The 20,433-nt window shown below is 63.3% G+C and overlaps 1 protein-coding gene across 3 annotated transcripts in view; it reads right to left on the bottom strand.

The window, feature by feature from the left end:
* TAFA5 (TAFA chemokine like family member 5) overlaps positions 1–20,433 on the bottom strand; it is a 190,464-nt gene that overhangs the window by 118,849 nt on the left and 51,182 nt on the right. The window contains exon 1 of one of the 3 annotated variants that reach the window (XM_042990894.1): positions 411–538. The exons of the other annotated variants lie outside the window; for them this stretch is intronic. Within the exon in view, the coding sequence (XP_042846828.1) occupies positions 411–501 (91 nt within the window). The 5' untranslated portion in view covers positions 502–538. Of the gene's footprint in view, positions 1–410; positions 539–20,433 lie in introns of those variants that run through there. 3 annotated transcript variants of the gene reach the window in all.

Raw genomic sequence — 20,433 nt, 5'->3', positions numbered from 1 at the left:
GTCCCCAATTCGGCTGGGAAGGTGGCGTGGGGAGCGGCGTGCTGCGCGCAGGCCTCGCCCTGGCTCCTGCCGGTCCCCCAGCCCCGCGCGCGCGCGCCCCGGCCCCGCCACCGTGGAGCGCGGGTGCCATCTACCGAGGGCCCGCGGAGAGCGGGCGGGCGCCGCTGCCAACGGGGCCGAGTGGGGCAGGGGACCGGCACGGCAGCCTCGGCGAGAGCTGGGGCCCCCAGCGGCGCGAGGTCACAGAGGCCCCGGCGCCCTCCCCGCGCCGTTGGTGAGCCCCGAAGCGCCGGGCGCGGGAAGGTCCGCGCCGCCGCTCCGGGCCCGCAGTGGCGCCGGCGGAACGTGCTGGAAGCCCGGGCAGCCGCGGGGACAGCGACCGGGGACCGGTCCGCGCCGGGGACAATTACCTTCTTTGAGGAACTGAGCGTGAATCACCAGGACGAGGAAACAGCAGAGCGCGGCCCCTGCGAGTGCCCAGAGCGCCTTCAGGAGCTGCATCGCGGAGTGCCCACTCGGCCGACGCCCCCGAAGTCGCGCAGCGAAGGTCCAGGCGCCGCATCAGCGCCCCACCGGGTGCAGCCGCCGCGGCCGCCCGCTCGCGCCCCCCATCCGCCGCCACCGCCGCGGCCGCCGCGACTGGAGGCGCCACTCCGGGCGGCGATGCGCGTCTTTCGGGCAGGGGGGAGGGGAGGGGCGGGGGGCGCCGGGGAGGGGCGGCGAGGCGGGGAGGTTAGCAGAAAGTCTCCGGCCGCGGCGGCCGCCGCTCCGGCCACTCGGCCACCATCGCGGGCTGCGGGGCGCCGGGGGCCCGGGCGCGGGGGGGCGGCCGCCGCGGCCCCATGAATCAGCCCCGCCGCCGCCCCCGGAGCCGCGCCGCCCGCAGGGCCCGGACGGCGGGCCGCGGATTGCGCAACGGCCGGCGGCGCGGGGGGGTGCTGCGCGCCCCGGCCCCTCCGCCGCTGCTCGGCGTCGCCTTCTTCGTCCCCTCCTCCTCTTCCTCTTCTTCCTCCTCCTTCTCTCCTCCTCCTCCTCCGCCGCCGCCTCCGCCGCCGCCGCGCCGCGCTCGCTCCGGCCGGGGCTCAGGGGGCCGCGCCGCCGCCGCCGCGGAGAGCCGGGCTCGGGGCCGGGACTGCGCGCAGGGCGCGGGGCTGCCGCACCATCGCCGCCGCCGGGGCCCGGCCGGGCCCGCCGAGATCCAACTTGCGCGGCCCGGGGCTGGCGGGCCGGTCGCCCCCCTTCCGCCCCGGACGGGGCCGGCCTCCGCGCTCCCCGGAGCCCGCGCCTCCGCCGCCGCCGTGGGACGAGGCCCGGGCCGGCGCTTCCGCGGGCCGCTCGCACTGGCCGGCGCTGCCGGGGCCGGGGCCGGGGCCGGGGCCGGGAACGCGGCCAGCGGAGGGGCCGGTGGCGGCGGCCGCCGCGCCGACAGGTGGGGCCGGCGACGCTGCGCGCCTCGCCGCCCGCGGGAAGCCGCTGCTCCGGCCCGGCGGCGCGCGCCCGCTCGCTCGCTCGCTCGCTCGTTCGGCCCCTTGTGGGGAGGCGGCCCGCGCGGCGATCGGACTCCGGCCCGCGCCCGCCGCCGTCTGCGCTCCGCCCGGTCCGCGGAGCCGCCGATGCGCACTGGGCCGCGCAGGGGACCCGGGGGACCCCCCGCCGCCCTGCAGCGCCCCCGCCTGGCGCGCCGGCGGGTCAGGCGGGGCCTGTCCAGCCGAAAACCGCGGGTCGGGCTCCACCTAGGTGCGCAGGGGCCTCACTGCAGAGCCTCCGCGGCGGCTGCGGGAGCGGGGCGGGCGGCCTCCGGCGGGCTAGCCCAGCCCCCTCGCACCCCCGCGGCCGGCGGGGGGAGGGGGGCGCGGGGAGGACCCTGGCCCAGGCCTCACTGCGGCCCAGGCCCGACCTGCTGTGGGTTCTGAAAAAGGGCCCCTCTGCCCGGAAACACATGCGCGCGCGCCCGCGCGCCCGCGCGCCCGCGCGCGCACACACACACACACACACACACACACACACACACACTCTCTCTGGGTCTGGTGTGTGAAATCCTCCAGGCCAGCTGCTAGGCGCCCGAGCACGTGGGAGCACAGTACATGCCCAGGGAAGGCTCCAGAGGAAACAGCGGGCACCTTCCTGCCCGCCTCTATCCCGCCCCTAGCAAGGGCGGGTGTTTCTTCCTGGCGGATTTCCTCACCTTCCCAGGGCCCTGGCCCAGGAGCATCTGTGGTCAGATCGCCCCCAAGCACAGCGGCCAGGGTGGTAGGCCTTGAAGCACTTGTGCACCAACTGAATTCAAATGCCCAGCAAAGAGCTCTGCAAGTGGGTTGGGGCAGGGACCTATGCTTGGCCCTGCGCTTCCTGTGTGAGGCCCTGTGTGTGTGTGTGGGGGGGGGGGTGGTCACAGACCATCCTGGGGCAGAGGGTCCTTGTGACTGTAAGGTAGGCCCGGAGACGTGGTGCAGGGGTCACAAGAAGGCTGTTTCCTTCCTGCCCAGGCATCTCGGTGTAGTCAAGGGAAAGAGGCCAGATCTGGAGAGGGCTCCTAGAGGTCAGACAGCTCTAACCTCTCAGTGTACATTTGGGGAAAGTGAGGTCTGCAGAGGCATGGACACTGGCACCAAATCCAACAATAAAAAACCGGCCAAGACTAGCGCCCGACTCGCTACTATCTGCCTCTCACGATTCTGCTGTGCCAGCCCCTGATCAGAAGGGGGGGGGGGGATGACAGGCAAGCCCACACCTCTGGGTGAGTCACCTCCCTGGGAAGTCAGAGGAGACCAGGACGCCAGTCCAAGCCCTCACCTGGAGAAGTGGCCTGGATCTCACTCCAGCCGGGGACTCAGGAGCTCGGAGAGGGTTGGTGTTCTGCAGCCCCTCCTCAGAGCCCCGTTTCCTGCCCTGCTCCTCTGCCTTCGTCCCCAAGACACTTTCCAGTGATGCCCTCACCTGAAGCGATCGCTCAGGGAACCGCCCTGCCCAGTATGCAGAGCCTGACCTCCACCAAGGTCATTGCCTTCCTTCCTCACGTGGAGCTGAGCCGTCCCCTTCAGAAGCCTTGAGGGTCACCAGGGCACTTGCTTCACCTGCACACCCAAGACCCCAAAGGGACCTCAATCAAGAAACAGAGCCCACCTCTGACAGCCACCTGTTCCCAAGCAGGTGGATAGTATTTGAAATTTGGAAAAATATCCTAAATTCACCCGGGAACTTTTAAAACTAACCATTTGGAGGATCCATCTGTAAAGAGAATTCAAGAAAATAAAGTTCATAAAATGAAGTGTGTGTGGGCATTATTTTTCAACAGGTGGAACCGAGGGACCTGTGTGTCATGCCACAGGGAACGGAGCCTCCTCCTTCTCTGGGCGCCGAGAACTTCCACCGGTAAATGTGTGTGGCATTGCTTGTAACCTTAGAGAAGGTAACGGGAACATCGGGGGACACCCAAGGCCGGTGCCCACGAGAGGCGGTTAACAGTGTACATCACGGAGGCCCATGGTGCCACCGGGAAGTCTGTTCAAGAGCAGGACACGAGCACAAATGCAGACCTCGGAAGGAGACACCCAGTTCTGATCAGAAAGATGTTTTCAAAAATGATAAAACTTCAATGGTGCTGGACAAGAATGGGGACAATCTGCCAGAAAGGATGGGAGATTGTGGGGCCGATTGCTGCGGAAAAGAAAAGGGGCTGCAGCCGGAGCCATCAGAAAGACGCCCAGATCCCCCCGACCCCCGCCAGCACCTGTGAGGCCAAGGGACGGAGCAGCGCATCCAGGGGGCACAGGCATGTGCTCACAAAGTGGACGGTTGGTGGACAGGGTTGTATTTCCAAAGTGCCGGGTTAGTCCGTACCCCCACCCTGCCCACATGACACACAGCTGGTGTCAGACTTTAGTTCAGGCCAGAGCCAGGAGAACGCTGTCCAAAGAGAGGGGCGTCCGGCCTGGGGAGGGTCCCCAGAGTGCTGGAGGCATTAGAGCCTGGATGGAGAAAGTATGCACGTTGTTTAGTGTGTCCTTAATTTACAATTGGCATTAACCTTCAATCGGGCATGTAGGCAGTAAACACGATATTTGGGTGTAACTAACGGAAATCACAGGAATCCTCGTACCATTTTACAGCTCTTGGGAACATTGCAAAGTGGTGTTTATGTTCACCCTGATTTCTAACTAGAGCTGTCCCACGGCCAGACATTTTTACATAATGTTTTAATAAAGAAGTAAACATATTACTGCATCAAAAGAGACTCTCCAACATTTGAAAAAACTCATTTCGATATAATTGGTTTTCTTAGTAACTTTCTATATTTCTATGCTATTCTGAGAAGGGTCCCATAGGCTTCGCCAGATCGCACAAGCGAGACTAGGAAACACCCCCCCCTCCCACCCCGGAATGTCCTGGTCAACCAAGAAGCCTGCTGGGCTACCCAGCCAGACCTGCGCTAATCAGTCACTGTGCACCCCTCAACCTTTATTCCTGTCCAGAGAGGACCTGGCAGGCAGGGCCACGGCGCAGCTATGGAAAGGCGGTGGTGTGAACCGGGAGGAAGGCTCGGGATATTGATATTCTACACTTGACAATGAGGTGGCAAGGATCAGAGATGCTTCAGGGAAAAGTGAAATAATAAAAATCATTCTGAGTAGCATCATTCAGGCTACTGTGAGGAAACAGACAAGAAAGAAGTCTTGGAAATGAACGTGCTAACCAACGTGAAGCTCGATGGCATGGACATTCCTGAACACCAGGATGTGGAAGATACTGCCTAGGACGTGTCCCAGAATAGGGAGCAAGTGGAAAAAGCATTGAGAAGGGAGGTGAAAGTTGAAACATGCAAGGTGTATCCTGGGTGCCAAACTTTCATTCACTAGAAATTCTAAAAGAGGGAAAAAAGGCAACCGAGAAGAGGAAACAGTCAAATAAATGAGCAACATCTTCAGATAGCACGGGCCTACCATATTCTGAGTAGATCCAATGGGCAGGCCCAGACCCAAGAAACGCAAGAAACTCTCAACATTTGGCAGAATAAAAAGAACACGACCAACAAATAATGACTGTTCATTAACAACACTGCCTTCTAGAAGCTACTGGAGCAGGCAGGGTCTTTAAGTTCTGATGGGAAAAGATATGGCGTCTAGAATTTTATACCCAGCCAAGCTGTCAACAAAGCAAACCATTTAAGGCTGTTTGGAAGTTCCATTTTCCTATCACAGACCCCAAGCAAAAAGCTGGCCTGGGAGGACAGCCCAGCTGCCAAAGGAATCAAGAAATGAGCTGTGCGGATACAGGATGAAGGAAAACATAGCCTCTCGACTCTTCTGAAGTACAACAAATTGTCAAGAATACGCATACAAATACACTAGACCCTCATATTCAGAAGAGCCTCCTTCAACGGGTAAAATCTTTACCACATTCTTCTTCTTCCAAAGTGCTAGTCACAAATATGAAACCTGCATAAACATTTGTGCAGTAATACTGCCATATTTTCATTTTCAAGTTTTAAAATCAAGATGTAGAGAAAGCTTGGAGAAGTATTTATAGTAGAAAGATAAATAGAAATTTTTACATCTTGTTTTTTTTAAATTATATGAAAACAGTGAGGTGGGGAGTTGAAGCACAGAGTGGGCTTGGCGCCTTCTTCCCCGCCGGGAACGTGGCGAAGCAGGTGCCCCCCAGCGGTGACCAGTCACGACATGTCAGGACACACCTAAACTCAGAAGGTTAGGTCAGGTTAAGTCAGGACAAGTTATAGTGGGAGGGCCAGAACGGGGAAAGAGAACTCTATTAACAATTCTGTTCCTGGGGCAAAGGGCAGGGTGTGGGGCAGAGGGAGGCAGAATCCTGCTTTGCATTTTGAACCTGGATTTGTTACTTGAAAGTTTGTCTTTTCCACATGCGCGTCATTCGATGCTCTATCATTTGAGGAAACCTAGTATCGCAAAGACAGCATGAACTGTGTTCTATCCACGTAACGTGACTGTCCGCGTCCGTCAAAGAGAATGAGACAATGGCGTATGTATCCGTGGACATGTGTGTGCACATGTTGCTAACTTGGTGTGAACGCACACGCTTTCTAACAACCAAAGGCTGTGAGAGCAGACGGGGCACGACGCAGGCCTTGGTTAACGGGGAGAGGTCATCTCAGTGGGGGAGAGTCAGGGTGGCCTCCTCGCGAGGGGAAGCCAGGGGCACCTGCAGGAGAGGGGAGCTCGCCGGCAGGCCGGGAAGCAGGCGGCTCGAGTCTAGGACTTGAGGATGTAGAGGATCGATCTTCAGGCCAGTGTGTGCCGACCCGGAAGGCCATGGTCTCCGGGAGGCCTCGGGCACGTGCGGAGCAGAGCTGGGGATCGGGACACTGGGGCGAGTACAGCATAGCCTTCAGGGCCCAGATGCCCCGGGCAGGCCCAGAGCGAGGTAGCTCCCTCTCCTCCCGCGTCCACGATGGGGCGAGTAAGGAGGGCGGTGTTGTGTGTGCTCGGGGACCCCTGGAGGGGAACCACCCGGAGGCCTCGCCCTCAGCCAGGACCAAAGCAAGGGCCCATGGGGACTCTACCAGAAGTGACCACGGCCGCTTCCACGTGGATGTCAGTGGCATCTGTGTGCAACTTTGTGGGACCCAGCCCCCACGCCAACAAGAGTAATTATGCAACAACCCGGCAGGGCCTGAGCCTGGGAAACAGAGCAGAGTCCCCACGGGGTCCCCAGACGTACCCCCAGGACGGGAGAACGTGTCTCCCGAGGCAGAGCCGTCTTGCCCACACAGACACCCTGAAGCCTTGACCGCTCCCCTACTCCCAGTGTCCTCCGGAGGCCCCATCCAAGGACAGACAGGCCACAGCAGAGGCCGCAAAAGAGAAAGCCTCCTGGACCGAACTGTGACGTCAAAATCACGCGGTCCCCGGTATTAATGCGGAGCACGCTCGCGAGGCGAGGGGAGAGAACGGGTTAGCACAGAGGGGACGGGCGGGGAGGAAGGCCGGTCCCCAGGAATGCCGGCCTCAGCCCTTGTTCCCTTGCCGCACTGGCGGGGCCACGACTAGGCTCACAAAGACGACACGCTTGGGACAAGCGGCCACGGGTGAGACCCGTATCTCTGGCCGAGAAAGGAGCCACAGCGAGGAGAGCAGGTGTTGGGACACTGTCGAGAAAGCAGGGAGGCCACCCCGATGTGGTGGAGGAGACGTTACAAGCGGTGAGACCCGGGCAGTGATTTAAGGCCGGTTCCGGCGAGATCTGGAGAAGGCCTGGATGAGGGCGGTGGGGGGAGATGTGCCAGAAGCCCATTGCTGGGGCCGGCAGCGGGGGTGGGGTTGGGTCTGAAACACCCAGGATGGAGGGGGTGGGCGGCCGGGGCATGGGGCATGGGTCATGGGTCATGGGTCTGGGGTGGAGAGAGAAGGTCTGGGTGCCCAGAAAGGCAACAAATGCCCAGAGTGGGGCAGGCTGCACCCGTGGGCACCTCCAAGGGGCCCCGTGGCCGAGTGCCGGGCTGGTGCCTGGACACCCAGCGGGCTGAGGAAGAGGCGTCCGGCCAGCAGGTGCCCCTGGAGCCCCCGGGTCACAGATGCTCAGCATCTGCAAGCAGCGTGCTTATAGGGCTTCTGTGCAGCGGCCCCCGCGGGCAGGGGGTACACGTGACGGGTGACGGGGCCCATGCATGACACACGCACCACGCACGTCAGCGCACACAGCACACGTGATGGGGCACGCGGAACACGCAAACAGTGGCACGTGGGACAGGGACGCACACACCAGGGAGGGGCCGGACTCAAACCGGACTCTGTCTGGTTTCAAGGTTCGATTCTTCGTAAAGGGCAAAATCCCTGGCAGGGCTCACTCTGAGCCAGCGTCAGTCCTTTCTACCCTTGGGTGAATGAGTTCCAGATCCTTTCTCTAGAGCGGAAGAAACCAAGCGAGCAGAACCTGTGGGGGGAGGGCACAGAGAGAGAGAGGTAGCAGGGAAAGGGCACCAGCTGAGGGAGGGCGAACGGGGAGACTGAGGCTCCCGGCTGGGGGAGGGGTGAGAGAGCGTGTCCGCGTCTCCTGCCCATCGGTTGGTTGTGCTTCAGGACAGCAGAGCCCGGGCAGGCCCCGAGGGCCCAGCCACACCCGTGAGCACAGACCTCTTGCGGGTCCGGAGTTTTTGTCCTTACCGTCACCTCTCCCCGTGGCCTCGCTGCACCCCCAGAACATAGAGGCGATGATCTCAGCAAAACCCACCTGCTCGTTGGGCCACCAGCTGGAACCGAACCCCCTCCACCCGGCACTCGCAGCCTCCCGTGATGGGCCCTCGCCCCTCACCAGCTCCGTCTCCCTGCCCTGGGGCACAACGGGCCCCCCAGTGCACACGGACCCCTGCCGACGTCCCAAGGCCAGCATCCAGCCAGACTCCGCCAGGAATCCCGTGCTAAACCCTCATCCTACGTGACCCACTCTGCAGGGCCACGCTGTGCCGTGGCCTCCCCTCCCTGTCCGCCCATGGCCACCCTGGCCTGGGGCTCCGAGCCAGCAAGGCTGTGTCTCTGTCCTGTGCACCGAGGGCCTCCCCAGCCAAAACGGAGGAGGAGGAGGGAGGAGGTGGGGGAGGACGGAGAGGGGGTGGGCGCTCCACTGGGGAGCAGATGCCCCCTCCACCCTCCGGCCGATCTCCCAGGACGCTCAGCCAGCTGCCTGCACGGCTCTCCCCTCCCCGCCCTGGCCACCGTCACCTTGCTCCCCGTTTGGAAATTCTTCTCTTTGCTCCGCACCCATCGACCCACATTGTAGCTGCGCTTACGTCCCAGTTGCCCCAAGTGTGGAACGTCTTCTGAAAGCATCTCCCAGTGAGCCTAGAGGGACACCACGGACGTGCCCGGTGCCCCCGTTCCTCTGACAGATGTGCACCTGCTGGGGCTGAGGGGCATTCGGGAGGGGGAGGCACGCGCTCCCGCCCGGGAGCCCACCCGGCGGGCACGTGCTGTGACCGGCGCCAGCGTGGGCTCCTGAGAGCTGAGCACGCGGCCGGGTGGGCGGCCGGACAGGGGTCTCGTGTGGACGGAGGGAGGGCTTGCGGAGGAGAGGACCTGAGAACGCCGAGGCCTCCATCTGAGGGACAAGATGCCGGATTCTGCTCAAAGCGGGCCCTGCAAGCGAGGTCGAGCTGAGCAGTGCTGGAAACCGGGAAAGATCCGGGGCTCCAGCCTCGCGAATACTTCTTTGAATGTTGCCGGACGGAGAATCCCGTGCCTCGGAAGCTGGAACGGGAAGTTTCCCCAGGCCCCCGCTCTCCTTACCACCCCGAGTGCGGGATCCGGGGACATCGGGGTCCCCACTATACTGTGCACGGGGAGAGCCACTGCCGGTCCCCCACGGCCAGCATCCCGGGAGAGCCACCCAGCCGTGCGGTCTCCGGGCCCAGGCCCCCGCCCGGCGCATGGCGGTGTGAGTGGGTTCTCACGTGTCCCCCGGGGCCCACCCTGCGCCTGAAGCTGGCGCCCTCGCGGGAGCTCCGGGTGGGCTCCCGGGAAGCTCCGGCCGGCAGGATCCGGTTCCTGCCCCAGGCCCACCCCGCCGCCCCAGGGCCACCCCCACTGTCCATCCCGTCACGGCCACTGGGGGTGACAGAGTGGCCAAGGGAAGAGAGCGTCTGTCTCCTGAGTTTCTGTTCTCCGCCTCCAGGTCCCTACAAGCTCTCGGAGCCTCGGTTTCCCCAGCTGGTCTCCTCCACAGGGCTGCCCAGTGGAGTCACTGAGGCTGGGGGCTGTGAGGGGGCATGTGTCCCCAGGCTCCTGTTCTGACCCAGATGGTGATGACGGCTATTACGGGCGTCAACCAGCCCCAGAACATTCCCTCCCGGACTACTGACCTCCCCTCCCCACAAGGCCACAAGCTGCTCCTACAAAGCTTGGTGACCTGTGCCCACCCCTCTCGCCGCGGCCCAGGCTGGAACCTTCCCAGGTCCCCGGGGGATGGAGGAACTGACCACACAAACAACGGACAGTGGCCAGACCGCACGTGACAGTGGACTCTGACCCCCCAGCTCTGCGCAGCCACCGGGAAGCCCGGCCTCCACCCCGCAGCCAGCAGGCTGATCAGCTGGCCCAATTTTGCCCCCGCTCAGGACCCACAAGAGAGTCAAACTTGTCCCACCGGCCGCAGGACGCAGCGGAGCCACGGGGCCACCCCGCCCCCGCCGGCCACCCGGCCTCTGCTTGGCCTCCTGCAGTCGGGGACTTGGCGGCCACCACCCTCCCCCTCACGGCTGTCCCCTCGGGGCCCCAACGCACCACATGCACACACGTCCTGGTCTCGGGGCTGCTCTGGGGCTGCCAGACTAAGGCACTTGCTGGGAGGTGCCCCTTTCGTAGAGACAACGGCAGGGGCCTACCCGGTACTGAGCCCACACCATGGTCCGAGGCAGGAAGGACAGAGTTCCAAGTGGTCCTGGCGGGGGGCGGGCTGGCCTGGGGCGCTGGGAGCAGGAAGGCAGTTGGGAGGCCATGGGCATCTCTCCCGCGGGGCCCTCGGCCCTGTGCCACTCGGCCCCCTCCACTGACTATTCTCCCCTGTCAGTCCAAGACTCAGGCTTTCGAGGTCCTGACAGGCCTCAGGGGCCGGCCGGGGTCCAGGCCCTCCCTCCCCAGATGAGATGCCGACCTTGGTCAGGGGGAGACGTGGCTGGTCCCTCTGAGTCACAGACCACCCCCCACCCACCCACCCAGGAGCCTCCGGGTACCCACTGATCCACTTTCTAGAAGGGGCCGGGGGAGCAAGGCTCCAGAGCAGTCTTGATGGCAGGGGGGTGACCGCTGACATTCCACTCTCCTATGGGCCAGGAGCTGGCCGGGTCCACGCCGTGGCCCTAAGCCCTGAGAGAAAGAGACAGAGGCACGGAGCCCCCGAACCTGTGTCAGGGCAGGAGCCCCAGGGGTCATTCGCCGGAGGCTGCCCAGCAGCTCCCACCAGGCCCTGTGGCGGCGGGTCAGAAATGACTTTGGTAACCTGCCGCCTTTCCCAGAGCGTTGGGGGCCCAGGGCCTGACCCTGAGCAGGGGCTCTGGGAACCAGGAACACTCACCTCTAAATGAGGCTGAAGCCCGAGTCAGAATGTCAGAAACAGCTATTGCATTGTAGGAAATGCGTGGGGTCACTGTTTGTGAGGCGGTTTATTACCGCCTGCTGGTGTCTGGAACTTTCTAACGGGGATGCTGGGTCGTAGCGGCAATCATCACCTCGATAACAGCACGCGTCAATCACGTCGCCACCGGAGACCCAGCGGGTTGTCGCGGGCATGAATAGCAAAGTGGACGCTAAATGTTTTCTAGGCCGTCAAGCGCCCGGCCTGGGAGGGCTTTGCAGGAGACGCGAGCCACCCCGAGTCTGCACGCAAGGTCGCCCAGGTGGCCTTCCAGATGAAACCGGCCAGAAGAGGCATTCTCTGTCATTGCCAACACGCGTGGGCCACGCCACGGCCCAGGGCAGGGATCCGTCACGCCGGAGGGGCAGAAGGCAGGGACAGCAAGGCTTTGCAGAGGCCACGGCCAGGCGGGGCCGGATGGCGGGGGCCGGGTCATTCCCAGGCGGGGCGTCTGCCTCAGCATGGCAGCCTCAGGGCCTGAATCAGAGGCCCCACGCCCGTGGAACCCCCCGCCACCCCAGCAGCCCTCGTCCGCACAGAAGATTCGAGGCTGCAGGAACGTGAGGGCCCGCTGTCCTCCTCCACAGGCCACGAGAACAGACGCAGCGCAGGAGGCTTCAACAACACCGTTTCCCCAGTTCTGGAGGCTGGACGCGCGGGATCCGGGTGTCGGCAGATCTGGTTCCGGCGGGAGGGAGGCCTCTTCCACGGCGGACAGACATCACCGTGCTCCTGTGTCTTATAATCGCACCACGGGGCCCCAAGTCACGACCAAAGCACATCCTAGAGGCCACTTGCACACGCTCAGGGGGTTAGAGTGTCAACACATGCGTGAGCAGGCACAGGCCACAGGCCACGGCGCCCATCACTGCAGACGTCCCAGCGCGCACCTGCTCCCACGCGGTCTCTGGGAGCCTGCGGGCTGGGGGAGGAAGCCCGGGGGGGGGGGCCACGCCACCCCCGACTCCGTGGCCCACGTGGCACTCAGGTGTCCTTGTGGACCCGAGACGGCCAACCCTTCCGCTGCCCTGTGCCTCCCTCCTCACTGCCCACGTGGCCGTGGCCACCTCACTGTCCCACAGCCCCTGGACCACGTCTCCCAGCGGCTCTGCGTGGAAATGCCTGGGACACGTCTCCCGGCTGGCCAGATGAATAAACGAACACGAGAGCAAGGAGGGACGTCCCCCCACACTGCCGCCGCTCCTAAAGGCCGCCCTCACACTGCCGGTGGCGGGACAGCATGGCAAGGACCCAAATGGACCTCGACGCCATTTAATAACTTCATTATTGGCTTTGAGGATATGACCCTGTAAGTGATCTGCAGCTGGAAAATGCAGACGATTATGGGCTCAGAGACACAGAGAGGTGTGACGGCCATTAAAACACATTATGTCAGCTCCAGAGAGGGACACATTCAAACCCAGATTTAATTTGTCCGTGTGTAAAACGCGAGACTGTAAGAAACACCTGGGGCAAGTAAAACGAGTGTGTGCCGAGGAAAAGCAGGCGACGATTTGCGGGCTCCCGGCAAATTGAACATAAGCTCTCATTATAATGCAGCCACAGCGAGCGAGCACGCAGTAATGGCTACATGGGGACGGTGGGGCCCTGGCCCGGAATGAGAATGAAGCACACAGCCCGGCTCTCTAGCCGCCCGGGACCTCCCGACACCCTCCCGGCCCCGGATCCCCCAACGTGCAGATCCCAGAGGACCCGGGGGGTGGGGCAGACATGCACACCGCCCTCCCTTGTCCCTCGCCCCTCCGCCAACGAGCATCTGACTCGGCGGCCGCCACATCTCCCAGACCTACTTCCAGAGGGCGGGCGGCGCCCCCAGGGGACCGAGCCCTGGGACTCGGGTGCGGGGAGGACGTGAGAGGCGGGCCGGCAGGAGCCCCACACGGGCTTTGACGCGATGGGGCGGTGGCTCCCTCTGAGCCCCGCGGGACCCCCTCACTCTGCCCGTCTGCCGGTCCCTGTGGCCCTCCTCATCTCCCGGGGGAGCCCCTCGATCCCCAGGACTTGCTCCTGGAAGGCGTTGGTCATGCCTGGACCGACCCAGAGCCTCCACCGGAAGGGGAGGCAGCTCGGCAAGGTCGCGGTAAGGACTCAACACGCGGACGTGTGTCCAGGCCTTCCCCACGATGAGGCAGGCACGCAGGACACACGGGGGCAGGAGCGGCCCGGCGGAAAAGGTGTCACCGGGGAGACGGTCACAAGGAGGCTCCAGCCCCCCTTCTGGCACCCCCCGCCCCAAGGGCAAGACTCAGAGATCAAGTCTTCAGGCCATTCCTCGGGGCCCACGTGGATGTCACGGTGGTGACCACACATCGGTGACCACCCGAGGCCGGGGCCACACGACACCGTATTCCCAGACGCTCGTCTGTCCCCTACAGCTGCCGACCAGTGGCCAGAATTCGCCGTGTGGCCTTCGGAAGGGGGAGTGTTGTTTCCTGTCATTTTAAATCAGAACCGGAGCCTGATCCCCAGCTTCCTCCCGAGGTGCCCCCTCAACTGCCATCAACAGAGACGGCCGTCAAGCCCACGGCCAGGGTCCACAGGCTCAGGCGCAGCTCCCAGAGCCAGGACAGGGGGCCACATCCTGGAGCTTCTGTTCTCACCAGCCGCCAGCAAAGGCCCTGAGGCCACACCCCCGGCTGACACCCTGTGCCTGGGGCTGGATGCACACTACACAGTGTAGCTGGTGTCTGGGCCGCAGGGAGGGGGGAGGTGCACGCTGCTCCTTCTGGACAAACCCCCGACAACAGGGACGCCAGCTCTGGGCATAAAGGAGGTGGGACGAGAGTGCAGGGCAGAGGCTGAGAACCGCAGCCAGGAATGTCTCCAGTCAGATCCTAGAAAGAGGCCCCTGCGGGCTGAACACAGTAGCTCGGGCCGCCAGCGCACAAAGAGCCTGGCCCCGGCCCCGGGATGGGGAGGGCCGGGCGCTCCCGGGTCCGCGAGGTGCCCCTCGGCCGGGCCCGTCTTGGGAGCAGCCTCCAAGGATGCCTCGTCCGTGCACCACACTGTCTGGTGTCTGCGGGGCCAGCTTGGCCTTGTCCGTGGTCACGGCCTGTCACGCCTGCCATGGCCCCCGTGGCCCCAGAGGCCACCACCCTCCCCAGGATTGCCAGCTTCCCTTCACAGGCAAAGGTGTCCCAACGTGGGCCTGCCTGGGAAGCATCTCTCCCCAGATGAATACAGATGGCAGAGGCCGATTTAAATAAATCTATTAATTATCCCCAGCTTAGCACACACACACACACACACACGTGTGTGTGTGTGTGTGTGTGTGTGTGTGTGTGTAAGCCGCAGCTCCTAAATAATGTAATTTCAAAAACCTCAGCATCTATTACATTGAATTACTTCCCCGTGTGGTGTGCAGGAAGAAGGCTCACTGCTAACCATGTTGGTCCCCAGAGCCTACAGGCCTCAAGGGGGCCGTTCCCTGCGCCTCCAGGGTGCACGGGTGGGGAGCACTTCCTGCCAGGGACCCGCCTCCTCCCAGGCCCCCTGGGATCCCCCCAGTGATCGGGACAGACTCATCTCCTCTGCCCCAGAGCCCCTGTCTGTGACCCCCACGGCTGACCCCACCGGCCCCTGGGCGGAGCTACCACTGAATCTGATTCTCCCCCAAAGGACCAGGCTTCAGCGTGAGGTCTTAGCCAGGACCCCGTGGTCCCCGCCCAAACATCAGGACACCCTCCCTGGGAGGTGCAGAGGTCCTCACTAGCATGTGTCCGCATGGCTGGGGCGGGGGGCGCGGGGGGGCACCGTCGGGCCGGGAATCCCAGGGCCTGGGCCTTGGAGGACGCTGCCCCGGGACAGGTGAAGATTTCCAGTGCGTGGCCTTACAGTGCCGGGCCATCAGCCAAGCTGTACCTCCTTGCCTTATGCCCTGGGACAGGTGTCTTGAGGGCCCCCGCCCCACTGTGGCAGCGGGGCTTGGACACGTGGTCCCTGCAAAGGTCATCCCTTCTCTGAAACCCTTTGGTGATGGGGTCACTGAGCCGCAGGAGGCCTCAGAGCACGGGGCGCCCAAAGTGTGGGCATGCCCCACAGCCCCCAGGCACGTCCAGGGTTAACGATTCCTTCTTGCCTTGTTTCCCTGTCTCTCTCTGGTCAAGATCGGAGCTTCTGAAGGCACAGACGCACTTGAACATCCGCCGTGTGAAAGTGAAGATTCCAGACAAAAGCCACCGCATGAGCTGGAGGGGGAGGCGTCCTCCCTCAGCCCGGGCCCCAGAAGGAGTGGAGGGGGTGTGGACTGCGGCCGAAAGGCTCTGAGCCGCCGGGGTCCGAGGGCCGCGCTCTGAGAGCGCAAGGAAGTGTGAGCGCGTGCGGAGGAGGCCTGAGGCCAGCGGTGCCGCTCAGGAGCGCTGGGCCCCGTCGCCCCCAAGCCACACCCTGGGCTATCCTTCCCCCCGCTCCCCAGGCAGCGACAGGCCGCGGAGGGCTCCCGGTTCTCCCTCAGGGACCCACTGTCTTCCCCCTGCTCCTGTCTCCACCTCCACCGACTCTCAGAACCCGCGGCCACGCCTGCCACACGGCCGTCTCGGGTCCCACTCGCCAGAAGCATCGTCCAGTGACCTCTGCAGACACGGAGGAGCCGGCCCAGGGAGGCTCTCGGGGACCCCTGACCCCAGGCACCTTCGCGGAGACCATCCCGGAAAGGGACAGCCAGGGACAGCTGCGCCCACCTGCTGGGGAAGCAGACACCTGCGTGGGCGGGTTCTAGGTGTGAAGGGCCTCTCGGCACCTAGACGTTCCTAGATCGCATCCCAGACACCTGGGAAGTGGTGACACTGTTGTCATCTGGGGGTCTAATCCATTAAAACAATAGCTCTTAATGCTCATCCGTTTCTGGCAATAAATGGCGGTAATCGTTTGCCGACGAAGCCGCCGTGACCTTCACTGAACCCCACTGGTGCTCATCTGTGTTCTCGTTAAATGACGGGCCCCCATCGCTCTTTGAAACCCGAAATGCTCTCCTTCCCAGAATTGCCAAAGCCTCCCCAAAGAGTAATTAACTCATGTGATTAAAAATGTAATATGTTGGGGACATTTTTTACTTTACGAAGGTACCAGGTTAAAAGTTTTAATATGCACTGTATTAATCATAAATCATTTTGATTAAAAAAAAAAGCTTCACAGAACGAGAAGTAATTGGAAAAGCTTCGTTGTCAATGTTGGATTATGATAATTTCTTTCCTATCCTAATTTTTATTAATGAAAAAGAAAGTGATGAACGAAAGCGGCCGTCAAACTCCTGCACCGTCACAGCCGGCGGTCTGGGGAGCCCTTCCGGAATGTTCTGAAGATGTCGGTCCCGTGTCCCCAGGCCCCGCAGGGGAAGCTCCTCCAGCGGCCCAGACACAGACTGGGGAGTGGGGAGCGGGGGCGCCCGAGGGCAAGGCCATGGGTCTGCCCCACGTTCTCCGCTCTGGGGGAAGCTCTGTATGCCCCTCGATGCCACAGGCAGGGGACGGTGGCCTCGTCCTCACTGGGGAGGGAAGGACACCGAGAGCTGGCAGGTGAGTGTGTTCACCCACAGGCATCAGCACCCGCCTGGTGCCCCGTTCTGGGCAATGCTGGGGTCTGGGAAATGCCCTCTGAGCGACGAAAGGCCTGAACGGAGAAGGGCACAGCTCCACAGGTCAGGGAACAACAGGGTGTGGCAGACGTGAAACCACCAGGGACAGAGAGCCCGAGGGGGCTGGGCCTGGACTGAGTGGCCACGAGACGTGAGCTCAGAACGATGCAGGAACCTTCCAAAAGGCTCACCGTGCCCCGGAAAATGAGCAGGGTCCCCAGGCCGAGGAAGACTCGGGCACAGGGGCCGGGCGGGTGTGGAACCGGTGGCTGCCCTGCCCCGTCCCGTCAAACACGGGCACTGGGGACCAGCAGAGAAGCAAGTCCCCCTAAACACTCACGTGTCTGTCACCAGCCTGCCTGAAACCCTCTGCCAAACCCGCCATCGGGGTCACAGGCGCCTGATCTCATCAGCTTGCGCCTGTCCCGCCTGCACCGGTGACCCCTCCCCCCTTGCACACTGCCCCCCCCTCCCCCGGCGTCCTCCCTGTCATCCCGGGATCCTTCACCCCCTCTCCCACCATCCTGCCCCCAGCGCACTCCTGTCAGCCGGCCAGACACAGGGGGACGGGCTCCCAACCCTCCCTGGCACCCAGTGGTGTGCAAGCCACCATCCCCTCGTGTCCCAGGCACCCCATGTGTCAGTCCTTGGTCGGGGTACTGGGGGTGCTGCCGTGAGCACAGCCAAGGCCTGACCGACCCCCCCTCTGTAACACCTGCGGGTGTGAGTGACATTGCCATGGAAACACACTTAGCAGGGCAGGGACGGCACAAGGGGAAAGGCCATCTGAGTCACGCTGGTCCTGGGCGGCCTCCCCCAGGAGGTGACATTTGTCAGAGACCAGGACTGCAGAAGTCACGATGTGTGGACGGACCTATCCGAGAAGGCTGAGCAGGGCCTGATCCGAGAAATGTGGCAGAATCTCCAGTCCATCGGGAAGGGCTGAGGCAGGGCCGGGGGGTGAGGGGTGGTGGGGGGAGGGAGGCAGGGCAGAGGCGGACAGCGGGGGGATGGGTCCGGACAGTCCTGCAGGCTGGGGAGCCGCAAGGCAAGTCCACAGCCCCAGCCACGGTGGCGTCTCTAGTGTGGATCAGGCTGAAGCCAGGTGGCCCGTCCGGGTCTCTCTCCGCCCCGTCTACGCCGTCTACACCCGGGGCGGCACTAGACTCGCTTCATGTCCCCGCACAGGCAGGGCCTCGGGACGTGGAGGGGACACGTGAATGAAAAGCAGCGATGCCGAGGGCGGCTCTCATCAGAACAGCGAGGGGCCGAGCCCGACCAGCAGCCCCAGGGGAGCCCAGCGGACCCCTCTGCGCACAATAAATATTTACTTAAGGTTTTTCCAGTTGTCAGCGTGATAAACGGACCCCTGACACAATCAATGAATCAAGTAAGCCGAGTTAATCTACAGGAGGCCCTCCTAGGGCACACCCCACTCTGCCCGCCACGCAGAGCGTGGGGGGTGATGGGAGTGGGGGGGCGGTGGGGCACCCCATTCCACTCAGGACTGGGCACGGCGGGCCCCGCCCCAGGGCGGGGATGGGGCAGAGGGACAGGGACAAAGTGTGGTCTGAGCAGCTGTCCGAGGACCGAAGAGACCCAGGCCACGGGGCAGAGCCGAGGACAAGCAGGGACGGAGGTCCTGCCCGTGAGCTCGGCCTCCCCCACCTGATGCACCAGCTGCCTGCAGACGGGACTGCGCCCCAGGCCGTCCCCAGGCCACACCCGCAGGCCAAACCGGGACGTCCTCACCCCCAAAGACATCCTTGGTGGGGCCGGGTTTGCAGCCCAACCCCCTCCCGTGCCCGCGTCCCTCGTGGGAGGCCAAGCCGAGTCCATTTAATCCCAGAGCAACTCAATTCAGTCAACGCTCAATTCAACAGGAGACCTCGCAGCCTGATTTACGTTCTTTCAAGGTTCCTCCAGCGTGTTCCCTTCTCCAGACCCGGCCCGGCCGTCACCTCCACGCAAACCTCACTGGCAGCTCCTCCAATGAGGGGACCGCGTCCTCCCCGGGCAGTGCTGGCCCCATAGCCGCTTCTGTTCCAGAATCTAACGCGTCTGTTTCCTTCTCTCTCCGTGAAACCCTGGGGCCTGTTTTTGTAAATAAAGTGTAATCGGCACGCAGCTGCGCCCACCCCCTTCCGGAAGCGTGGAGCGGCGGAACAGACACTGTGGGGCCACAGAGCCAAAACCATGTCCTATCTGACCCCTCGCAGGGAAGGTCTGCTGACCCGGGCGGCACCCTGAGCTCCTCATCCCGGAAGGGACCTTGGCTATCTGTCACCGTCTCCGGACCTGAGGCAACGGGTCCCTGGCATGTTCCCCCAGCCGCAGCACCCAGTCAAAGCTCGGACTGTGAGCTCTTTGGGAGACTGGTCTAAGGGGGTGCCCCTGGGTGGGGGACCTATGGCACCCACCTCCCCACGACGGCCCAAGAGCTCCCGGGTAGGGCCTTCTCAGGCGCACAGGGCTGGCTTGCACCTTCCACAGAGTCTCTGGGCCATCAGCCCTGCAGGGCCTTGATGGGGCCACCCTGTGGGCCCAGCCCTGAGCCAGGGGCCGGGGTGGGGGTGGGGAGGTCATGCATCAGAGCAGGGTATGGCACAAAGAACAGAGAGGAGCTTAGGGCCCCAGAGAGGCTGGACTTTGTCCGGAATGGGAGGCAGGGAGAGCCCAGGGTCGAGGGACCCTAAGACTAGCCAGCCCTTGCACGGTCACCTTCCAGAAACCTCTATCCCAGAACAGGGGTCCTGGCATGTCCCAGCCCCGGACGGAGAGCCACCCACGGGGAAAAGGAGGAGGGAATGAGAAGCTCCCACCCACGGACCTCTCCCAGCCCCAAGCACGATCTTAAGCCCCTGAACTCCAGGACTCAGTCTGCACACACACCTCTCCCAGATGGGGCATCATGACCCCCGAGACCTCACACATAAGGCAGCAAGCTAAGGTGGGGCCTTTGCTGGAGGCCGTGAGGCAGGAAGGGACAGACAAGCCCCATTCCTGAGACCAAGTCCAAAGCCGCCCACCTGCCAGTGGGCCCTACCCAGGGCCCTGCCATGCTGGCTAGTGTCACTCACGGTCCCAGGCGGACCCGTCCTGGACACCAAGACGGCCATGTGAATGAATGAAGGCCTGACCTCAGGGCAGCTGGCCTCCCTCAGTGCCCCTCCCCCCAGCCAGGGCCAACGTCACGTGGGCAGAGCCCCAGGCAGTGCGCGTTCCCGTGTGCAGCCCTGGGCGAGCGCCATGACCTGAGGCTCGTTCTGATGGAGGAGGCAGAGGTGTCTCCCCACAGGGACCCCACAGGGACCCCGTGCAGACAAGCCTTCATGCTACACGCGCCCGGCACAGCATCTGGCACGCGGCCCTGGGAACACGGCCCAGGACGCCGCAGCCACAACGGGGCTGGGGTCGTGGGGGCAGCTCCGGCCACGGGAGCAGGGGAGGGTGGCCTAGCTCCACGGGACGGGGCCCTAGGAACGATGTCGCCGTGGCTCTCCCCACCTCATGCGTCTTCCTCCCCACCCCCTCCCCCCTTCTGCAGAACGTGAGCAGAAGTGGAAACACGGGCCGCCCCGGGACCCCCACGCACAGAAGTCCACACGCACCTGAAGGCAACGTTTTGTGGCACAGCCCAACGGGTCTATATTTAGCGCTGAACTTGAAGCCAAACATCAAGGAGTTCTGGCACGGAATCCTTGATGGGCTCGCGCCCTTCGCGTGTGCTCTGAACACCA

Source organism: Panthera tigris, chromosome B4, assembly GCF_018350195.1.
Source record: "Panthera tigris isolate Pti1 chromosome B4, P.tigris_Pti1_mat1.1, whole genome shotgun sequence".
Lineage (NCBI taxonomy): Eukaryota > Metazoa > Chordata > Mammalia > Carnivora > Felidae > Panthera > Panthera tigris.
This window is presented reverse-complemented; position numbering and strand designations above follow the sequence as displayed.